At 42.2% G+C, this 16,364-nt stretch overlaps 3 protein-coding genes across 4 annotated transcripts; 1 reads left to right on the top strand and 2 right to left on the bottom strand.

The window, feature by feature from the left end:
- Nucleotides 1-15: 15 nt before the first annotated feature.
- On the top strand, nt 16-6,640 carry selenof (selenoprotein F). Its single transcript, XM_040143669.1, has 5 exons — nt 16-126; nt 1,249-1,416; nt 4,457-4,520; nt 5,062-5,111; nt 5,356-6,640. The coding sequence occupies exons 1-5, from the start codon at nt 79-81 to the stop codon at nt 5,485-5,487; spliced, it is 462 nt and encodes a 153-aa protein (XP_039999603.1). The 5' UTR covers nt 16-78; the 3' UTR covers nt 5,488-6,640.
- A 1,691-nt stretch (nt 6,641-8,331) lies between these two features.
- On the bottom strand, nt 8,332-11,411 carry cldn18 (claudin 18). 2 transcript variants are annotated; one of them, XM_040144148.1, is made up of 5 exons: nt 11,030-11,411; nt 9,364-9,528; nt 8,983-9,142; nt 8,757-8,870; nt 8,332-8,535 (listed from the first exon to the last, which is right to left on the bottom strand). In XM_040144148.1, the coding sequence occupies exons 1-5, from the start codon at nt 11,247-11,249 to the stop codon at nt 8,439-8,441; spliced, it is 756 nt and encodes a 251-aa protein (XP_040000082.1). In that variant the 5' UTR covers nt 11,250-11,411; the 3' UTR covers nt 8,332-8,438. The 2 variants fall into 2 exon arrangements, with proteins under 2 accessions (XP_040000082.1, XP_040000083.1); XM_040144149.1 differs by having other exon boundaries at nt 8,432-8,535; nt 9,333-9,528.
- A 2,212-nt stretch (nt 11,412-13,623) lies between these two features.
- LOC120799228 (transcription factor Sox-14) lies at nt 13,624-14,358 on the bottom strand. The gene has a single exon (XM_040144224.1). It carries the CDS (start codon nt 14,347-14,349, stop codon nt 13,624-13,626), a length of 726 nt encoding a protein of 241 aa, XP_040000158.1. The 5' UTR covers nt 14,350-14,358.
- Nucleotides 14,359-16,364: the final 2,006 nt, after the last annotated feature.

Raw genomic sequence — 16,364 nt, 5'->3', positions numbered from 1 at the left:
GGTCAGGCGGAACGGGGTTCCCCTCACTACAACACAGGGGTCTTCTGAGTGAGTTTCACTAACAAAGCAGGCTCCAAAATGTCGGGGGAGGTGTATCTCCTGTGGCTTATGTCGCTTTTACAAACGGTGAGTTTATTAACACTGAAAATAAGCAATTTTCGCCGCTTTCTAAAGTGCTGTGTAATTAACATAAACCGGTGGCGAAACTGTCAGCTGTCTAACGTTACGTGCAGTTTTGTGAGCCGCATCCTGCTTTGCCAGCAGCTTCAAAATGACGTGGCGTAACCTCAAAAGCTACGAGCCGTGATGGTGAAGTGAAGCCTTCTCAGCGTTTATGCCTCAGCTAACAGACTTTACTTATACCCATCAAAACCGGCGTCCTCGGTTAAATGTATTTATTCAGCAAGCGTTAGAATTATATGTAAATTATTTCGAATGAGCTCTGATTTCCTGATTGCTGAAAGCGAAACAAATCACGTTAACATTGCCTGGTAGCGTCTTTATCAACTTGCATGTCGAGGAAAATCCGACAAAACAAAGTGCCTAGCAACAGCAGCTGAGTCTGCTGTTAATCACTGTCATTTGGACCTTTTTAAAAGCAGCTGTACACTTTGTTGTTCTGTAGCAAAAAGGATGAACACAGCTCAGAGTAAATTTTCCTGTTAACTGGCCTACCTATTTACCCACAGTCAATACCATCTCTTGTACCAAAGACTGGGGCTGAAATTATTGTTTGGTAGTCAATTAGCAAAACTTAGATAAGGATTTATAAATAATCTAGTCATCATCAAGTGAAAATACCAACATTGAATTAATATCTGTATTATATAGTATTAGATGTGTTTTTCCCCAGTCACAAATCAAATGAATGTTAAGTTCTTTATGGCTGTTTGTCACACTACTGAAGAACTTTGAAAGTCGCTAAGGGATCAGCTAATTGTGGCAGGCATTTGTCTTTATAGTTGACTTTTTTTTTTAAATTAAATGAACACCAAACCTAATTAATAGAGGATAACATTGTAGTTGCAGTACTACTGCCCTTTAGGCCACAAAAGAGTTAAGCACACATTGGTTGAATAGTACGACCAACGTATTGTTTTGCAGAATTTTTCAAAGTCATACTCACATTACATTTTGGTTTTCATTTCAGTATTTATTTATTGCACTTTTAAAACACAGAATTATCGACCATATATATCCCTAATGTCTGGCGTTTTAATCAGTCACCCACTTTGCTCCTCTCTCCAGCTGTCGGCATACGGTGCCGAGCTGTCGTCGGAAGCGTGCAGGGAGCTGGGCTTCTCCAGCAACCTGCTGTGCAGTTCCTGTGACCTGCTTGGGGAGTTCAGCCTCACCAAGCTCCAGCCCGACTGCCGGCAGTGCTGCCAGCAGGAGGCCCAGATGGAAGCACGCAAGGTAAAGGGAACAACATAGCTCGCAAAACGGACAAACAGAAAGTAATTGCCTGTCTAGAGTCAGTGACAGTGTTGATTATGTTGCAAAGACCTTAAAAGGAGAGTCAGTGAGAACAGAAAAAGTGTAAACAGCAACAAGGTTAACAAAAGGGCCTTCAGTAAAATGATAAAATTAAAGGCACTTACTGTTTGTGCTGCCTGGGGGAGATTGGACAAATCTGATGATGCACAGATTATTAATTGTGAGGTTTTCGAGCTGATCTGTATGCTGTCTCTAGTCATTTACTGTAGCCTTATAGACGATGGGATCCTCAGTAGGTATTAGTAGCACTCTAAAAACCTCTGCATCAGAATGTGTCAAGTTTATTGACAAGATCACATCCCCCAGCATTTGAACTGCTACAACCTAGTCTTAGCCTCCCTGTCACTGGGTCTGTTAACACTGTTTGCAGCTGTTAATCAAATCTGAGCTTCCACACACAAACTCTGTCAATAGCTGTCTATCTCAATCTTTTGTCCCTGATGCTCAGAGTCGAGGCTCCTTAACCCCAGCCTGACACTCTCCATGGGGTAGAAATGTCAAGTTTTGCACTAACAGCCTCTCTGTAACCAGTGAGGTGGTGTTACTGGGCGCTCATTGCTCCGATGATTACAGGAAATTCAAAAGGAGTTCCTGCTGTGCTCTGACGGTTGAACATCTGAGTAAAGTGATGGTGGAAAAACAATGTAATTTTTCTTTGATTAAGTTAAGCCCCCGGAGCGTGTGTGGTATCCTAGCAACAGCACCTCGGAAAAGTGTAGTGCACACCTCATTTCACATCTTAATGATAACTCTGTTTCAGACACATTCTTAGAGGAAAGATTACTCCTGGCTCCCCACAATTTGAGTAAAAATGTCACTTAGAGCAATTGGCTTTTTCCAGCTGCGCTATGAGAGTATGCATAGAAACGACAGGGTCTCTAACACATTTTCTCCTCAGACAGCAACAATTATCTGCCTTAAGAATTCTTTGAGTCTCGCAATTGACATCAGTGCCGTGTCATTAAACCTTCCGAGAAATGGCTTATTGCGCAGCTTAGTCAATTAGTAAGATTCACTGAGCATAGAGGGCATTTTGGTTACTCATTTTCAAATGTGTGCTCCACTGAATAGCACCCGCGCATGGCAGCACCTCGGCTCCCCTGGGTGCAACTATAAACTAGGTCTCTGTGAAGCAGGAAAACCTTTCTGAGAGTCTCTCAGGCCCGTGTGGTGTACACTTGATGACAATAAAATCAGAAACCTCCATTATAGGGATTTAACCCCTTTAAGCACAGGCCTGACAATTTTCTATATTTTTCGCCAATAAATCCAATGAAAATACTAATCCTACAATCAAGTTATCATATTAAGAAGCATTGTCTGTGGCTACGGCTGAATAATATCTTATTCCTCTGTGCTGTAAAGCTCCACTGGTGTCCAAAAACTATTTAAAACACATCAACACTATCCTGATGCTATAAGTAACGTACATGAGAAACAGTTCTGCTGCTGAAATCAGTCCCCATAAAGGGGCCCATTTACACCACCGTTCCCAACTGCAAGAAATTATTTACAGGGCATTTGCAGCCTCGAAAAATCTTAAAACGCTTTGAATTCAGTTCCGCCCCCAAAGCCCTTAGAAGGTATTAAAAAGTCTTAAATTTCATATTCATGTTTTTTTTTTTTAATGTGGTTGCAGGCTGTGGGGATGTGATACAGTGGACTGTGCATGCAGAAGGCTGCTCAAGACTTAAATTAACCTAAATAATTGTTCTTAAATTGATTAATCCATACATTTATTTTCTGCCAATTATATGGGTCCAGGTCACATTAATTGATTGATTATATTATTGGGTAATATTATTATAATTGTATATACAGCTGTGAAGTTCTGACATAAGTGTGACATAAATTCCATGAAATGTATGTACTTCATAAATAATTATCAGCCTTATTGTCCCTGCTGGTATTCTGTCTTCCCTTGATAGGTATGACAGTGAAACATATATTAAACTGCCTTCTATATGGTATTATGAAGCCCTTAAAATGTCTTGAATTTAATTTGAGGAACCTGGCAGAAACACTGCATTTACTGGGAGACGGACTAAGGAAAGAGAGAAAATGCCCTAAACCAACATCATTTGCATTGAAAGTCTTCATTGTGATTTCAAATATTACATGTCTTTATTAGATTTAAAAGGGCAAAAGCTGCTGATCATATTTTATCAGGACCTTTTGATTCTTGTTAACCTTTTATCTTGTCTGTCTGTCTTGCTAATTATTTCATTGACAGTACTACATCATTTTATGTTTGATGTTTGACCATTTTATGCGGTAGTGAACATAGTTGATCTCTGCGACTGTCTGCAAGGTTGATAGCCAAACAGATTTAGTAAATACATGGCTGAAGTTACAGAGAAATTCATACATATTCAAATCACTGATAGGCAGGGTGACAAGATAATTTAGGGCATTTCAAAATGTTTAAGTGCTGCAGTGAGTCCATGTTGAGACGTCCCTCATTTGTTTCCTAGTTTCCGATTCTCAACAGAGTCGTGACTTGTCTCTGATCTGCCATGTGTGGTAAAGGAGTGCCAGATTGTTTACAGGGAAGAGAGGAGGAGGAGATGATCTTAGCTTAGCTTTGCTTATAATTTACCACTGTCCTCCCTGAAAACGGCGAGCAGAGCATGGCCTTGAAATACAGCTGTGACACTCCAATTTCCTCTAACCTATTGTATATTGGTGCTGGAGGTTTGATTACAAGTGAGTCCTGCACAAACCACCATCCATCAGCCCTGCTCCATATGCACAGGCTCACAGTTTAATGACCCCCAAGGAGTCGCCTGGACATGTTTATGAATCAGTCTGCCTGAATCAAATTACTCCTCCAGGCCAGGCGTCTTACCACCAGCAGGACCACAGTCTTTTCTGTCTCTGTGTGCGGGCATTGATGTGTGGGATTGGGGGGGAGGTATTCCCCACGGACTACCTTACTACCTTGTTTCTTTGCACACAGCTTTATGCTGGAGCCATCCTCGAGGTGTGTGGATGAAAACTGGGGAGGTTCCCTCAAGTCCAAGGTGAGTTGTCCATTGGGCCATCATTATACTCTGCTACTTATTATCTTGATTTGAAATATCCGCTCTTTCCTGAAAATGAGCTTGTGCCTCAGGTGATTCTGTGTCTTAATCAGTGGGGGATGAGTGTAAAATAAACCCTTTTGAAATCACTTTTTACAGTAGGTGGTCTGAAGCGCCTGCGGGCAGGTTTTCAAACATGCTTTTGAAGTTGTTTTTTATCCTCTGCGTCTTGGGAGTAGACCTCCCACCTCTGCTCAGTGTAACATTTGCTTAATTCAGTGTCAGGTTACGTTGCGGGAGTTACTTCAGCTCGCCTCAGTATGGGGCTAGACGTCTGGAGCCCTGTCTGTGCCATATGGCTGTCGTTTGTTTACTTCAGCTGTAGCCGACCTGTGTTCTCAACTGTCTCCTCCGCTATTAACGCTGCATTTTCAGGAGGTTGTGCAGTTGTCACCAATTACAGACCTCAGTACTAAAATAGAAAGGCTAATTGACTGATTCATTGCCTGACATTTGTCTCACCAGTGTTTTATCTCCTCAGCTTTTGTCAGGAGTGAAAAGCCGAAGATGTTCAAGGGTCTTCAGATCAAGGTAGGGATGAGGAATTGTGTTGATGATGTACCAGCATGATGTCTTATATAATCTGACGATTAGACACGTTAGGCGTCATCTGGAGAAAAAGTCATTTCTAAGAAATCAGATGATTCTGATCAGATGACTCATAAACATTTCTCTGGATATTTTTTTCATTTGTATTGAAGTTAAACCTGCTTTTTCAACCCCCCCCCTTCCTCTTTTTCCTCTCTTTGCCACTCACCCCCCTCCCACACTGCAGTACGTTAGAGGCTCGGATCCTGTACTAAAGCTTTTGGATGATAACGGGAACATCGCTGAAGAACTCAGCATCCTCAAGTGGAACACAGACAGTGTGGAGGAGTTCCTAAGTGAGAAATTAGACTGGATATAGACACAAGTCCGACCTTTTTTTTTTTTTTTTTTTTTAAAGTCTTTAGCGAACAGGGAGTTCCTCCAAATTACAAAGAAAAACATCTCACTACTTGTTCTTTCATATAGCTGTGCAGATAGTTTGTGTTTAATGTGCCAAGGGTGTCAGATGTCAGACTCTGAGATTTGTGCCGCCTCTTTCAGGTGAATTAAATTTTGTTTCTGGTGTAAAATATTTATCAGCCACTTGTCTTTTCCCAAAACTGTGTTGATTACTTTACATTAACCACCTCACACACTGTCAACAGTATTCATTGGAACTACTTTTATACTAAAGAAATAGTCCAAATGAAAACTGAGAAACGGGAATAGTTTTTGGAAAGCTATGCAGCTGTAAATGTAATTTTCCAATGTTTTAAGGTCCAGAGATGAAATTCCATTCACCTCCATTGTATTTATGTTGCAGCAGAAATCTCAAAAGACAGATCTTTTAAAACTTGAGCAAATTAAATGAAAACTTACCTGCATCGTGTGAGACTAAAGGGGCAAGTTAGAAAATGTTTTCTTGTAGTTTGGGTGAACCGACCCTTCAGGTATTTACCAATTTGTACACAACTCGGCCTTGATAGATGGTTGTTACATGACTGTTCTCTATGACTGTTTTTGTATATGAAAATCATGAATTTCTTGTCTGGATTTTACCAAATAACTTGTATTATGTGAGTGTGAGAAAAATCATAAATCACAGAGCCCAGAAGGGCAGGACACCCAAAATAATGATCAACATTACAGATAAATCATGGATGGAATTTGTTTGAGAAGACTGATGTAACAATAGTACATCATGACCTGTTTCGTTGTCTGTTTGTGGGAGTTTCTGTTTCCCCCTCTGTCTGATATTCTTGTATAATTATTTTTTTATAACGCTCAACATTGTGACTGATGGGATTTGTAGCAAGACTGAATGGATCATAGTAGCTTTCCAAATGCGGATGTCTTTGTGGAGGCACATATTAGTGAAGACCTCACAGTAAACCAGCGCCGGGATGTGAAGTCTGATGTATATTTGTGTTTATCTGCATCTTCTGCTTTGAAGAGAAACTGGATATATTTTGGATGCTTGTTTTTGTGGTGGAGGTTTAAATATGCAACAATAAACAAAGTCTCTGACGGTTTCTCTGCCAATAGTGCTTCCTTTAATTTAATGGAAAGTGCCACAGAGTCACATTTGTTAGCCCTGAACAGATGACTTCCTTTTGAGCAGTGGCGGAAAGTAACTACATACATTTACTCAAGTACTGTACTTAAGTACAATTATTAGGTACTTGTACTTTGAGTATTTCCATTTTATTCTACTTTATGCTTTGTAGTTGCTACTCCATTACATTTATTTGACAGCTTTAGTTACAAGTTACTTTTAAGATTAAGATTTTAAACAATGGATAATATAACAAGCCTTTCAACTACAATACATTGTTAAAGATTTAAACCAGTGGTTCCCAACCTTTTTTGGGTTCTGATGTCTTACAAAAAGCAGTGTGTACTCAGGGTCACATTTCAGATGTCTAGGAGTTGTTAACAGCTCCGCCAAGTAGTGATTTTTCCATCTAAACCTCTCACATGGTTTAATTTAGATAAATGTTCAAATGATCCAATTTGTCAACAAACATCAACAACGACAGATTTGTGTATCTGTTTTTTCTTCTTTCCTCTCCCATCGACCATCTGACGACCCCCCAGTTTTATCTGGTGTCCCTGTATAGTTCAAACCAGCTCCACCTCCAGCAGCTACAACAGTCACGTGCTGCTTACACACTGATGCCTCATCTAATAATTTATCAGTCAGAGGGACCAAATCAGTGCCTTCAGTCTAATACTTTTACTACATTTTGCTGCTAATACTTGTGTTCTTTTACCTGAGTAGGATTTTTAACGCAGGACTTTTACTTGTAATGGAGCATTTTGACCTCGCTGTATTGGTACTTTTACTGCAGTAAAGGATCTGAATCCTTTTTCCACCACTGCTTGTAAGTGCCTGACTTAAGACTGGAGTTGAAACCAAAGACATGATTTTGCTGATATCTAGTGGTCTGAAACAGCATTGCAGCTGAGTGCTGTGATGGGGCCCCCTGCTTGCAGTTATACCAGAGGGGGTAAGAAACGAGCTTAGTCATTGGGTTGCTATAACTTTGGATGTAACCTTTAAGATGCCCTTCAGACGTGTTTTAAGATATATAAATTTATTTTAGTTATATGGCATTTTTTTCCACAAAAATAGACTCAAATACATTGTTATAAAATTCTCTAAATTATATTTACCTTTTCCCCTTATTGAAAAAAAAACACAGACCCCAGTACAGAAGCATGCATCAAGAAAATTCAGGATAGATTAGAAAAATACTTTGTATAGCCTCAAGAGACACATTGGCATAGATCCACCATCTCTAGTGTTTTTCCCCCTGCTACCCCTTACAGCTACTCTTAAACCAAGCATGTTGATAGATGGATACATCCTCCCTGAAATGCCTTTTCTCACTAGAGTCCTAAAACAACAAACCGTCTCCAGTCAATACTTCACGTTCCGTCAGTAATGACATTTGCAGAGTAATTGGAACCACTTGGTGCAAACGTTTCAGAAACCTGTGTTTTATTTTCAAACATAAAAATGATTTAACAAAGCTGAAGTAAAAAAAAAAGTTACATACAGTATCTGCACATTTATAAATACCTAGTAACCACTAAGGTGTGCATGTGAAAACTAAATATTTTGCCAAAGCTCCTTTTTTATTATGCCTGTTGGATAATAGATTACCATCATCAGATAGTAAAGATGCAGTATTGAATGCGTATATGAGGCATCTAAAAAAAAAAAAAAGAGAGCGAGATATCCCATAGAAGAATGCTGCATGTGAAAAGCTAAAAAGCGCACACCATAGCAAAAACAGACTGTCAGTGCTGAGGCTGTGTATCAGTTTACACGTAGTTCTGGTCTCTCTTGCCGCCCTCTGAATGCTGATCACCCGGGTCAGTTTTGGTGCGGGACTGAGGTTTGTAGGCAACCCCAGGATAACTGAAACGCAAGAGGCAACACACAGCATGAAGGTACTTCTATTGTGATGGTGTATCTTCTATCAAATGCCTTGTATCAAAGGGTTGGTACAAGGCATAACTGAGCGTAATTCAGTCCAAAAGAAATTCACAGCCATCAGCAGTCATTCAGTTATACAGAATTTAAGAAGCTTGGGTAAATTCTCATCCTTCACCATCAACATAAATCGGTGTTGGACTCACCGAGGCTTTTCATCTTTCACCATTTCCTTGAAAGCCACTGACTTCAGGATGCCACCAATAATCAGGACGCCACCTCCTATCCAGGCTATGAACAGTGCAGGGCCAAATGTGTATCTGGTAAAGACAGGTGACTCAGTTCAGCAAAGCAAGATGTACTGTAGGCCCAGCATGCGAATAATATGGAGATCATAAAAACAGAAGCCAAATAATAAGCTTAATATCCTACCTGGGCATTCCTCCCACTCCGCCTCCTACTCCTCCACCCATCCCCATCCCCATCCCTCCCTCCATCATTCCTCCTCCGCCGTAGTTGGAGTAGGTTGACATCCTGAAACTGGCCACGATCTGATTGGCGTAGATAGAAGCGCCTGCAATCCCACACACACCTGAGGGAGGGGCACACAGAGACATAGGCAGGACATCAGCCACTGGTTTGCGTCATGGAGAAACGGCTCACATGTGCGACCTCTTGAACAAAAGAAGCTTAATAATTACAGAATTTAAAGTGACAAAATGATAAAAGTGAAATGAAGAGCTTCACATGGGAGATTTCTGTGCTGGGTTTTACAAATGAACCTAAAGGTCAGATTTTCCTTTCTGCCCATACCGGCGACGACAAACATGATGCCAGCGGTCAGGCTCATCTTGGCCTTGGTGGTGTCCTCCATGCTGTTCATTGTGAGGCAGGTCAGGGAGAAGACTGACATCACGGCCCCGAGCACACTCAGCACCACACCAACTATCATCAGGGCGCGCACAGCCTGGAAGGCACCTAGAGGGCAGAAAATGCATGCTCTGAGACCATACATTGGTACATTTCAGTTGGATGTTTCTGGGGCTGTACTCGGGATTTTAGAAATCTTGAGGTCATTAGTCCAAATTCTTCCAAAGTACAAAAGACACCAAAAATGAAGTCTCTAAAATGTTTTCAATTATTCTCAATGTTCATATTTATTAATACTGTTTAGAGTTTGATGATATTTTCTGAAAACTGTATTTCACACACTGCCAAGAATTAAATTCTGATGGGAAAAAAACCCCGTAACTTTTAATTTTCTGGTGTGCTAAAAGTCATCAAATTTAAATATATGTTGTCTAAAATATTGGAATCAGCCTTTGAAAACTCACCACGTGTTAGTTTTTTAAATGTAGACCCCCCCCTCCCAGATTTGTAAAACCCTCAAATATCTAGAAAAGTACAGAGGGTAGCTACAGCTGGATGTTTCGAAAACTACCAAATAATTAATGTCCGACTTTAACAAAAAAAAAAAAAAATGGATTCAGACCTCTTCCTGTTATGCCCTGTTAGGCGTGTTTTAATCAAACTTTTGTATAACAATCTACACCCTGACCTGCATTTTAATTGTAAACCTCATATTGCAATTCTTGAATTCTGTTAATGTTCACCAGAAAATGATGTGATCACCAGTGTATTTAATTTAAAAATGTGGTAAGTATTTTCCTGCAGTAGGTGTGTTGTAGGAACCTGCCCTTTGCATGTTGTTTGTTCTGTTTCTGATAACTGTATTGACCGACTCTCGGTCTGGATGTCCATTACACCTAGAGACCAGAATGCACTGCAGCGCAGTGTAAATACTGATAGGACTGGGCTTGAAGGGGAACAAGAGTTTGTAGCTTTGTCTGAAGTAATCTGATCAATCCCTTCACCACTTTAGTGAGAAAAAGTCCTCCTTCCTTCCTCCTTTTTATTTCTTTAAACTTTAACAATCTTAGCCTCAAGTTGCTTCTTTACACCAAATCAAAGTGTTTTAATCTCTTTTATCAACTGTTTTAACAAACTGTATCTTTACAATTCCCCATTAAATTGCCTTCAAAATGTACACATCACAATACGATATATTTGTTTATATAACTCATCATGTCATCATGAAGACCATGAAACTGAATGAGACTCATCTCTGCACCTTAGAAACCTCCTGTCTCTAGGGCCTCGTGGATCTTGAGAGGTAGTTAGAGAACTTCCTCCTAACCCTGCTACAGGAAAACTCACGTATTAAAACAATACAGTTACAACTTTTTAAAATGTTGTTACTCCCTGTGTCATTCTTCCCGTGGGTTCAGTGCACATCTAACCATATCCTCTACGAGAGAGCCCAGACTTTTGGAATTTCCTCAGTAAGAAAACCTCATGAGGCTGTGCCCTTGACAGTGAAGGAGACTTCTGGACACAGTCTGAATATGTTTCATTGTTGGGACAGCGAGGAAATGAAACTATTTTGGACGGGAATACATATAAGAGAGTAATGTCCTACCTGAGAAGCCCAGGATGCCATAGAGCGGGCGACACTCGGTGAATCCAGAGGAAGCCGTCTCACAGTCCTGCCACAGACCCTTGTAGGTGTAAACAGATGTCACCACTTCCCCCTGCCTGTCCTTGACACTCCAGTTGTTCATAGCAGTGGCTGCGATGAGGGCTGCTGCACCGATCAAGCCCAAAATGAATCCACCATTCTGCAGCACTGATGGCGCCATTGTGGTCTTCTTCTTGGAAATTTGAAGATAAACCTGGGAGGCACAGTGTAAGTGTGTGCAGTGCGGTTTTTGTGCAGTCTAAATGGATAAAGATCCTAAAAAAGGGTGCCGAAGGCGAGCAGGTGTGTGGCGTCTAGGCAGGGAATGAAACTGGGCAAAGTGGCACTTTGTATTGATGGCGGCATTGGGTGGAGGCAGTTGGGTTTCACCCAGTGGGTTATACAGCAGTATGGGTTGGGCTATGTGTTGAGAGGTGTGGACACAGTGGTGATAGGCACACCTGGCACCTAAATGAGAACTAAGTGCCTAAATGTAAATACGGGGAACTGACTCACTGACTCCATAGGGCCTCTGGTAAGCAGCCAACTGTTGGTCAGTGAGTAAATTATATTAAATTTTCAGTGCCAACACACTCAAAAAAATCAAAAACGATGTAGCAGTGCAGAAGGACAAGCATGCAGATACACAGAGATGAGGTAGAAATCCGTGTCACTTTGAAATGTCTAACTTAATGGACTACAAACACAGGGAAAAAAATAACCCACGACCATCGGAAATTCTCAACCATGCAGAATGTAAACATTCATATCAAGCGAAACCAGTAGCATAAAAACCTCTTCCCCTTTTTCAAGCTCAGCTATAGAGCTGCATCCCTGTTGCTCAAGGACACATCAGCAAGACGGAACTTTAAACTTAGCACGTCATCCTTCATTCCCTTTTCCTGGATTTTCCAGGGGGTCAAGGGAAGACCCTCTGACTGAGATGTCCTGGGGGGCAAGGGTTTAAGATGCCGACTACGTTATTACAACATCCCCAATTCATGTCCAGCCAAGGACACAGTGGGCTATCTATCTATCTCCCAAAACAAAACCAAAAAAAACCCCCCTCTGGCCTTGACCCAGATATACTGACGTAGCACCCGCGGTCGGGTCATTCCTGTTGTAAGTTTGACACAGGTTGTCGCGCACTGAGACTAAAGCCCAGTGTTTTCAGTGCGAGGACTCATTCCCTCTCACTGCGAAACAAACAGTACCTCATACGACTTCCATGATTCAACCTTGTCACTTTGTCAACAACTGGGGAGGAGAGAAGTTTCTATTCTTCTCTTATCTTCAGCCCGGCTCGCTCTCGCTCACAAACACACACATGGATGACACACAACAATACTCACGCGGTAGTCACCAAGCACGAGGAGACTAGAAAATTTTATCTTCTAATGTTTGTTCGGTTTCTGTGGACTTCTGCTTTTTGCATCTCCTTAATATCTGTTCGTGTTTCGTCCAAGTCTTTGCTGTGCACCTTATCAGGGGATTTAAAAGGCAGTTTGTTTAAATGAGAGAGCCCAGGCAGTCAGAAACATGAAGACATCCAGCTCTGACAGCAAACATCCCCCAGATGAACTCAAAGATACCCACTAGGTTTCTACAGCAGCTGATGTCTGAAATAAAATGACATCTGAGTGACGGGGGGGGGGGTGTAGTGATCTGGATCATCCCGAACACCAACAGTTATATCAATGACATTGCCAGCTTCACATTAACATTGGTCCCTAAATAGCAACTGGCTTTCTAATGTAGGTGGTTCTATAAAATGTACCATTGTGAAATCCTTTTGAAAACATGTTCTAAGGGAAAAAAAAGATGGCAATTATAAGGCAATGCTTTATTCCAACATTTATTATTTCAACTTGAAAAAACTAAACAAAATTGAGAAAATAAAATAAAATAATAATAATTAAAAAAAACGGCTACAGACTACAGTATGTAGGCAGGACTACATACTGGGACAAATATTCTGGGAGACACACAGGTGTAACTGTCCAAGTGTGAGACGGTCTGAATCAAAAATGCAGAGTTAGACTGAATGTCTTGTTTTGAGCCTGGATAAATAAACGTGCCACAGGCTTCCTGATATCCACAACAGCTTTCTGTTCACCTGGCTGACAGTTGTGTGGACTCAAGAGGTCGCTGGCCTGTTGATTTTGATCAGTTATTTAGAAAAGTTATGCGTGGGCCTCGTACACTTTGCTTCAAACCGTTCCGAATTTATTTTCTTGTCAAAGGAGCAATAAAAGTAGCACATTCACACTACAGCCTTTACTCTGGATGTACACAGAATAACGAGCGAGATAAGGACTCGTCGTGTCTTTTTGGTGCTCAGCTGTGGGATGATTCAACAGCAATTTATGGCATTTTGAAATGTTTTTTCATTTCTGCGGAAACACTACAATATTCCCACTGGATATTAAATAAAAGTGAACAATGTTCCCCGTATATTTGTGGGATTGAAACTTGTATCTTAGCCCAGTTCTTTTTCTTTTGTCATATTACATGGGGAGGTCCTGTCGTGACCGTGCGTCTTCCAGTCCGCTCTGTCACACACTGGCGCTGGGTGAAGTGTATGGGTCCATGCCGCTCTTGGTCATCGCTCCCGGGAAGAGAATATATGCCACCTGAGGCTGTAAACTGGCCGCGGACCATGCGCTACAGTTACATGGCAGCACGTATCCCGGGCTGGAGGGTGACGGGTGGGTGTGGGCGTGCTGTCCGGGGCAAGCCAGACCCCCAATCCCGCCGGTCTGGTACCCAAAGGTGTGCGCGCTGTAGGGCAGCGCGCCTGCGGCCAGAGTGTGCGGTATCTCCGCCATCCGCTGGACAGCTCCGGTGCTGAACTGCGCCACCGGCTCCAGCAGAGAGAAGGACGAGGAGGAGGAGGCGGGGGCGAGGAGAGCCCTGGCTTTATCCCCGGGGACGAGAAAGGAGTCCATCGAAAATCCCTTCAAGTGCTCCGCTGCCTCTCCGAGTAAAGACGGCAGCGGGAAAACGAAACGGTCCCTCCTTAGGAGACTCTTGGGTTTGCGCCGGGGTCTGTACTTGTAGTCCGGGTGCTCCCTCATGTGCTGAGCCCGCAGCCTCTTGGCCTCGTCGATGTACGGACGTTTCTCCGAATCGGAGAGCAGCTTCCACTCCGCGCCGAGTCTCTTGCTGATTTCAGAGTTGTGCATCTTCGGGTTTTCCTGGGCCATCTTTCTCCTCTGGCCTCTGGACCACACCATGAAGGCGTTCATGGGTCTCTTGATGTGATCTAAAGGTTTTGCCATTTCAGAAACTGACACATTAATTAAAGCACACACCGATCCTACTTTTAAGTGAGTCAGCTCTCCAAAAAGCTCATGCTCCTCTCGTGCGTAAAAGGAAAAGTGGCGAAGAAGTATCAAAGATGGATTGAGTTCATAAATATTCTCTCTGCCCCTCTGTCAAGAAAAATTCTAGAAACTGTAATTCCGAATTGACTGAGGCATTTGCACCAAGTGGAGCTGAAAAGGCGCAAAGCCTGGGCGCATGAATGGGAGTCACACGGGACCAAGTTGGAAGCTTGTTATGGATGGTGCTGGGCATGTCAACCACTCATCACCGCACCACTGTCACGGCGAGCCAAGCCAATGGGAAGGAGAGGGAGCACTCTAATCCCTTCACAAAAAGTGACTGTACAACATTTCTGAGGGACTCCCTCCTCTCCAACAGCTCCAGAGTCTCTCCAGAGCTCCACTGAACCAGGCAGAAAACCAGGGAAGAAAGCAATCTACCGCATAACATAAGCAGAAAACTACAAATTAAAAGCTTTTGTAAGGGCTGCGTGGAAGTTATTTTCCACTGCAGCTGCACATAGCCCTGTAATGACCCATATGGCTCATTTACTCAATAATGAAGTCTATTCCAGAAGGTCTCAGAGGAAGTTGCAGTATGTTTTAGTCATTTGAAACCATCTCATTAAACCAGGGCCGCATTTGGGATTTTGGAAATACTGAGGTCAATAGCTTCCAATCACCCCTCATAGCTACCTCCAAAAAGAAAGTCTCTAAAGTTTGTTGTTACTTAGATTTTTCATCGTTGGCTGTTCGATGATATTTTCTGAAAGTTTCTCGAAACTGAGCAACTCTTTCAGGGAAAATCCTCAGAAAAACAGCAACACTAAACTAAAATAACTATCACACAGTTGGTACCGGATACATGGTTCTTTCCAGGAAACTCTCAAGGAAATTATTAGAAAATTACAGATCAGCAAAGTAAAGTGTTACTGGTTTGTTCCCTGACAAACAACGGTTCTTTGGGGAATAAACAAACTGCAGAATGTGACTCCCACAAAGTTGCTAAAACTGCCAAATGCCCGTCCAAAATAAAGAGGACACGCGTGCGCTGCGCGTGGCCCTAAATTTAAAACATCGAATGAAAAAGTCCATAGGTCAGTGTGTAGTTTCTCTTCTCGTAACTTGTTTCCTTCGTCCATCTCCCAATTTTCACTCTTACTTTTTAAAACTTGCCTTCAAAACTGACTCATTTAAATTCTTTCCCATGATGCCATGCGGGTGTCTTATATATTAATATGTGTACAAGTGGCTCACCTCTCCCTCCTCCATAGTCTACAAAATCAATATTAATCACAGCCATAATTCACTGGCCCTGGGTGACTCCATTGATTGATACAGTTTTCAGAATTACTATACCTTATCTGATCAAATTTAGCTTTAGCCATCTCGTCTGTTATTGAAATGACATTGATGGCGACATGCCTGAGCAATAACTTCCCTATGAACTATACACAGTTTACTGTCTGTAGAAACTGCAGGTGCTTATAGGTAATAACAGGGAATTACTGTATGGAGTATACACTCAGGAAGCTCATTTTACAAGGAGGAATTCAATACTAACGCTCTGGGTGTCTAAGTGGGAGCTTCCAGGCCACCTCAAAGGCACCCAAAATGGCTTCTGCAAAAAAGGATTATTACCATGACAGAAGCATGATGTGTTTCTCCGTAGACAGACCTGTGGCGGTTGGTTGAAGCTCTGGGTTTAGGTTTTGGTAGCGGCGATAAACTTAGATATCAGGCGAGGAGGAGGCCTTTATTTCATTTACCTCCCACAATCAAAGGCACCGTGGGCCTCTTCAAAGGCAAAATAAATGGACACAGAGGATCCAGTGGCGCACACCGCGTCAGCGGTGGCGATGATAAGATGTTTTCAGAGAGTGTTTTTCTGTGGGTTTCCTCAGAGCAGACGGGCCGGAGGGATAAAGTGATTGGCAGCAGGGGTCAGACAGTTGATCTGTCTCCCCATG

This window comes from Xiphias gladius, chromosome 14 (assembly GCF_016859285.1).
Source record: "Xiphias gladius isolate SHS-SW01 ecotype Sanya breed wild chromosome 14, ASM1685928v1, whole genome shotgun sequence".
Lineage (NCBI taxonomy): Eukaryota > Metazoa > Chordata > Actinopteri > Istiophoriformes > Xiphiidae > Xiphias > Xiphias gladius.
The sequence above is the reverse complement of the archived record's forward strand: the minus strand, read 5'-3'. Positions and strand labels throughout refer to the sequence as shown.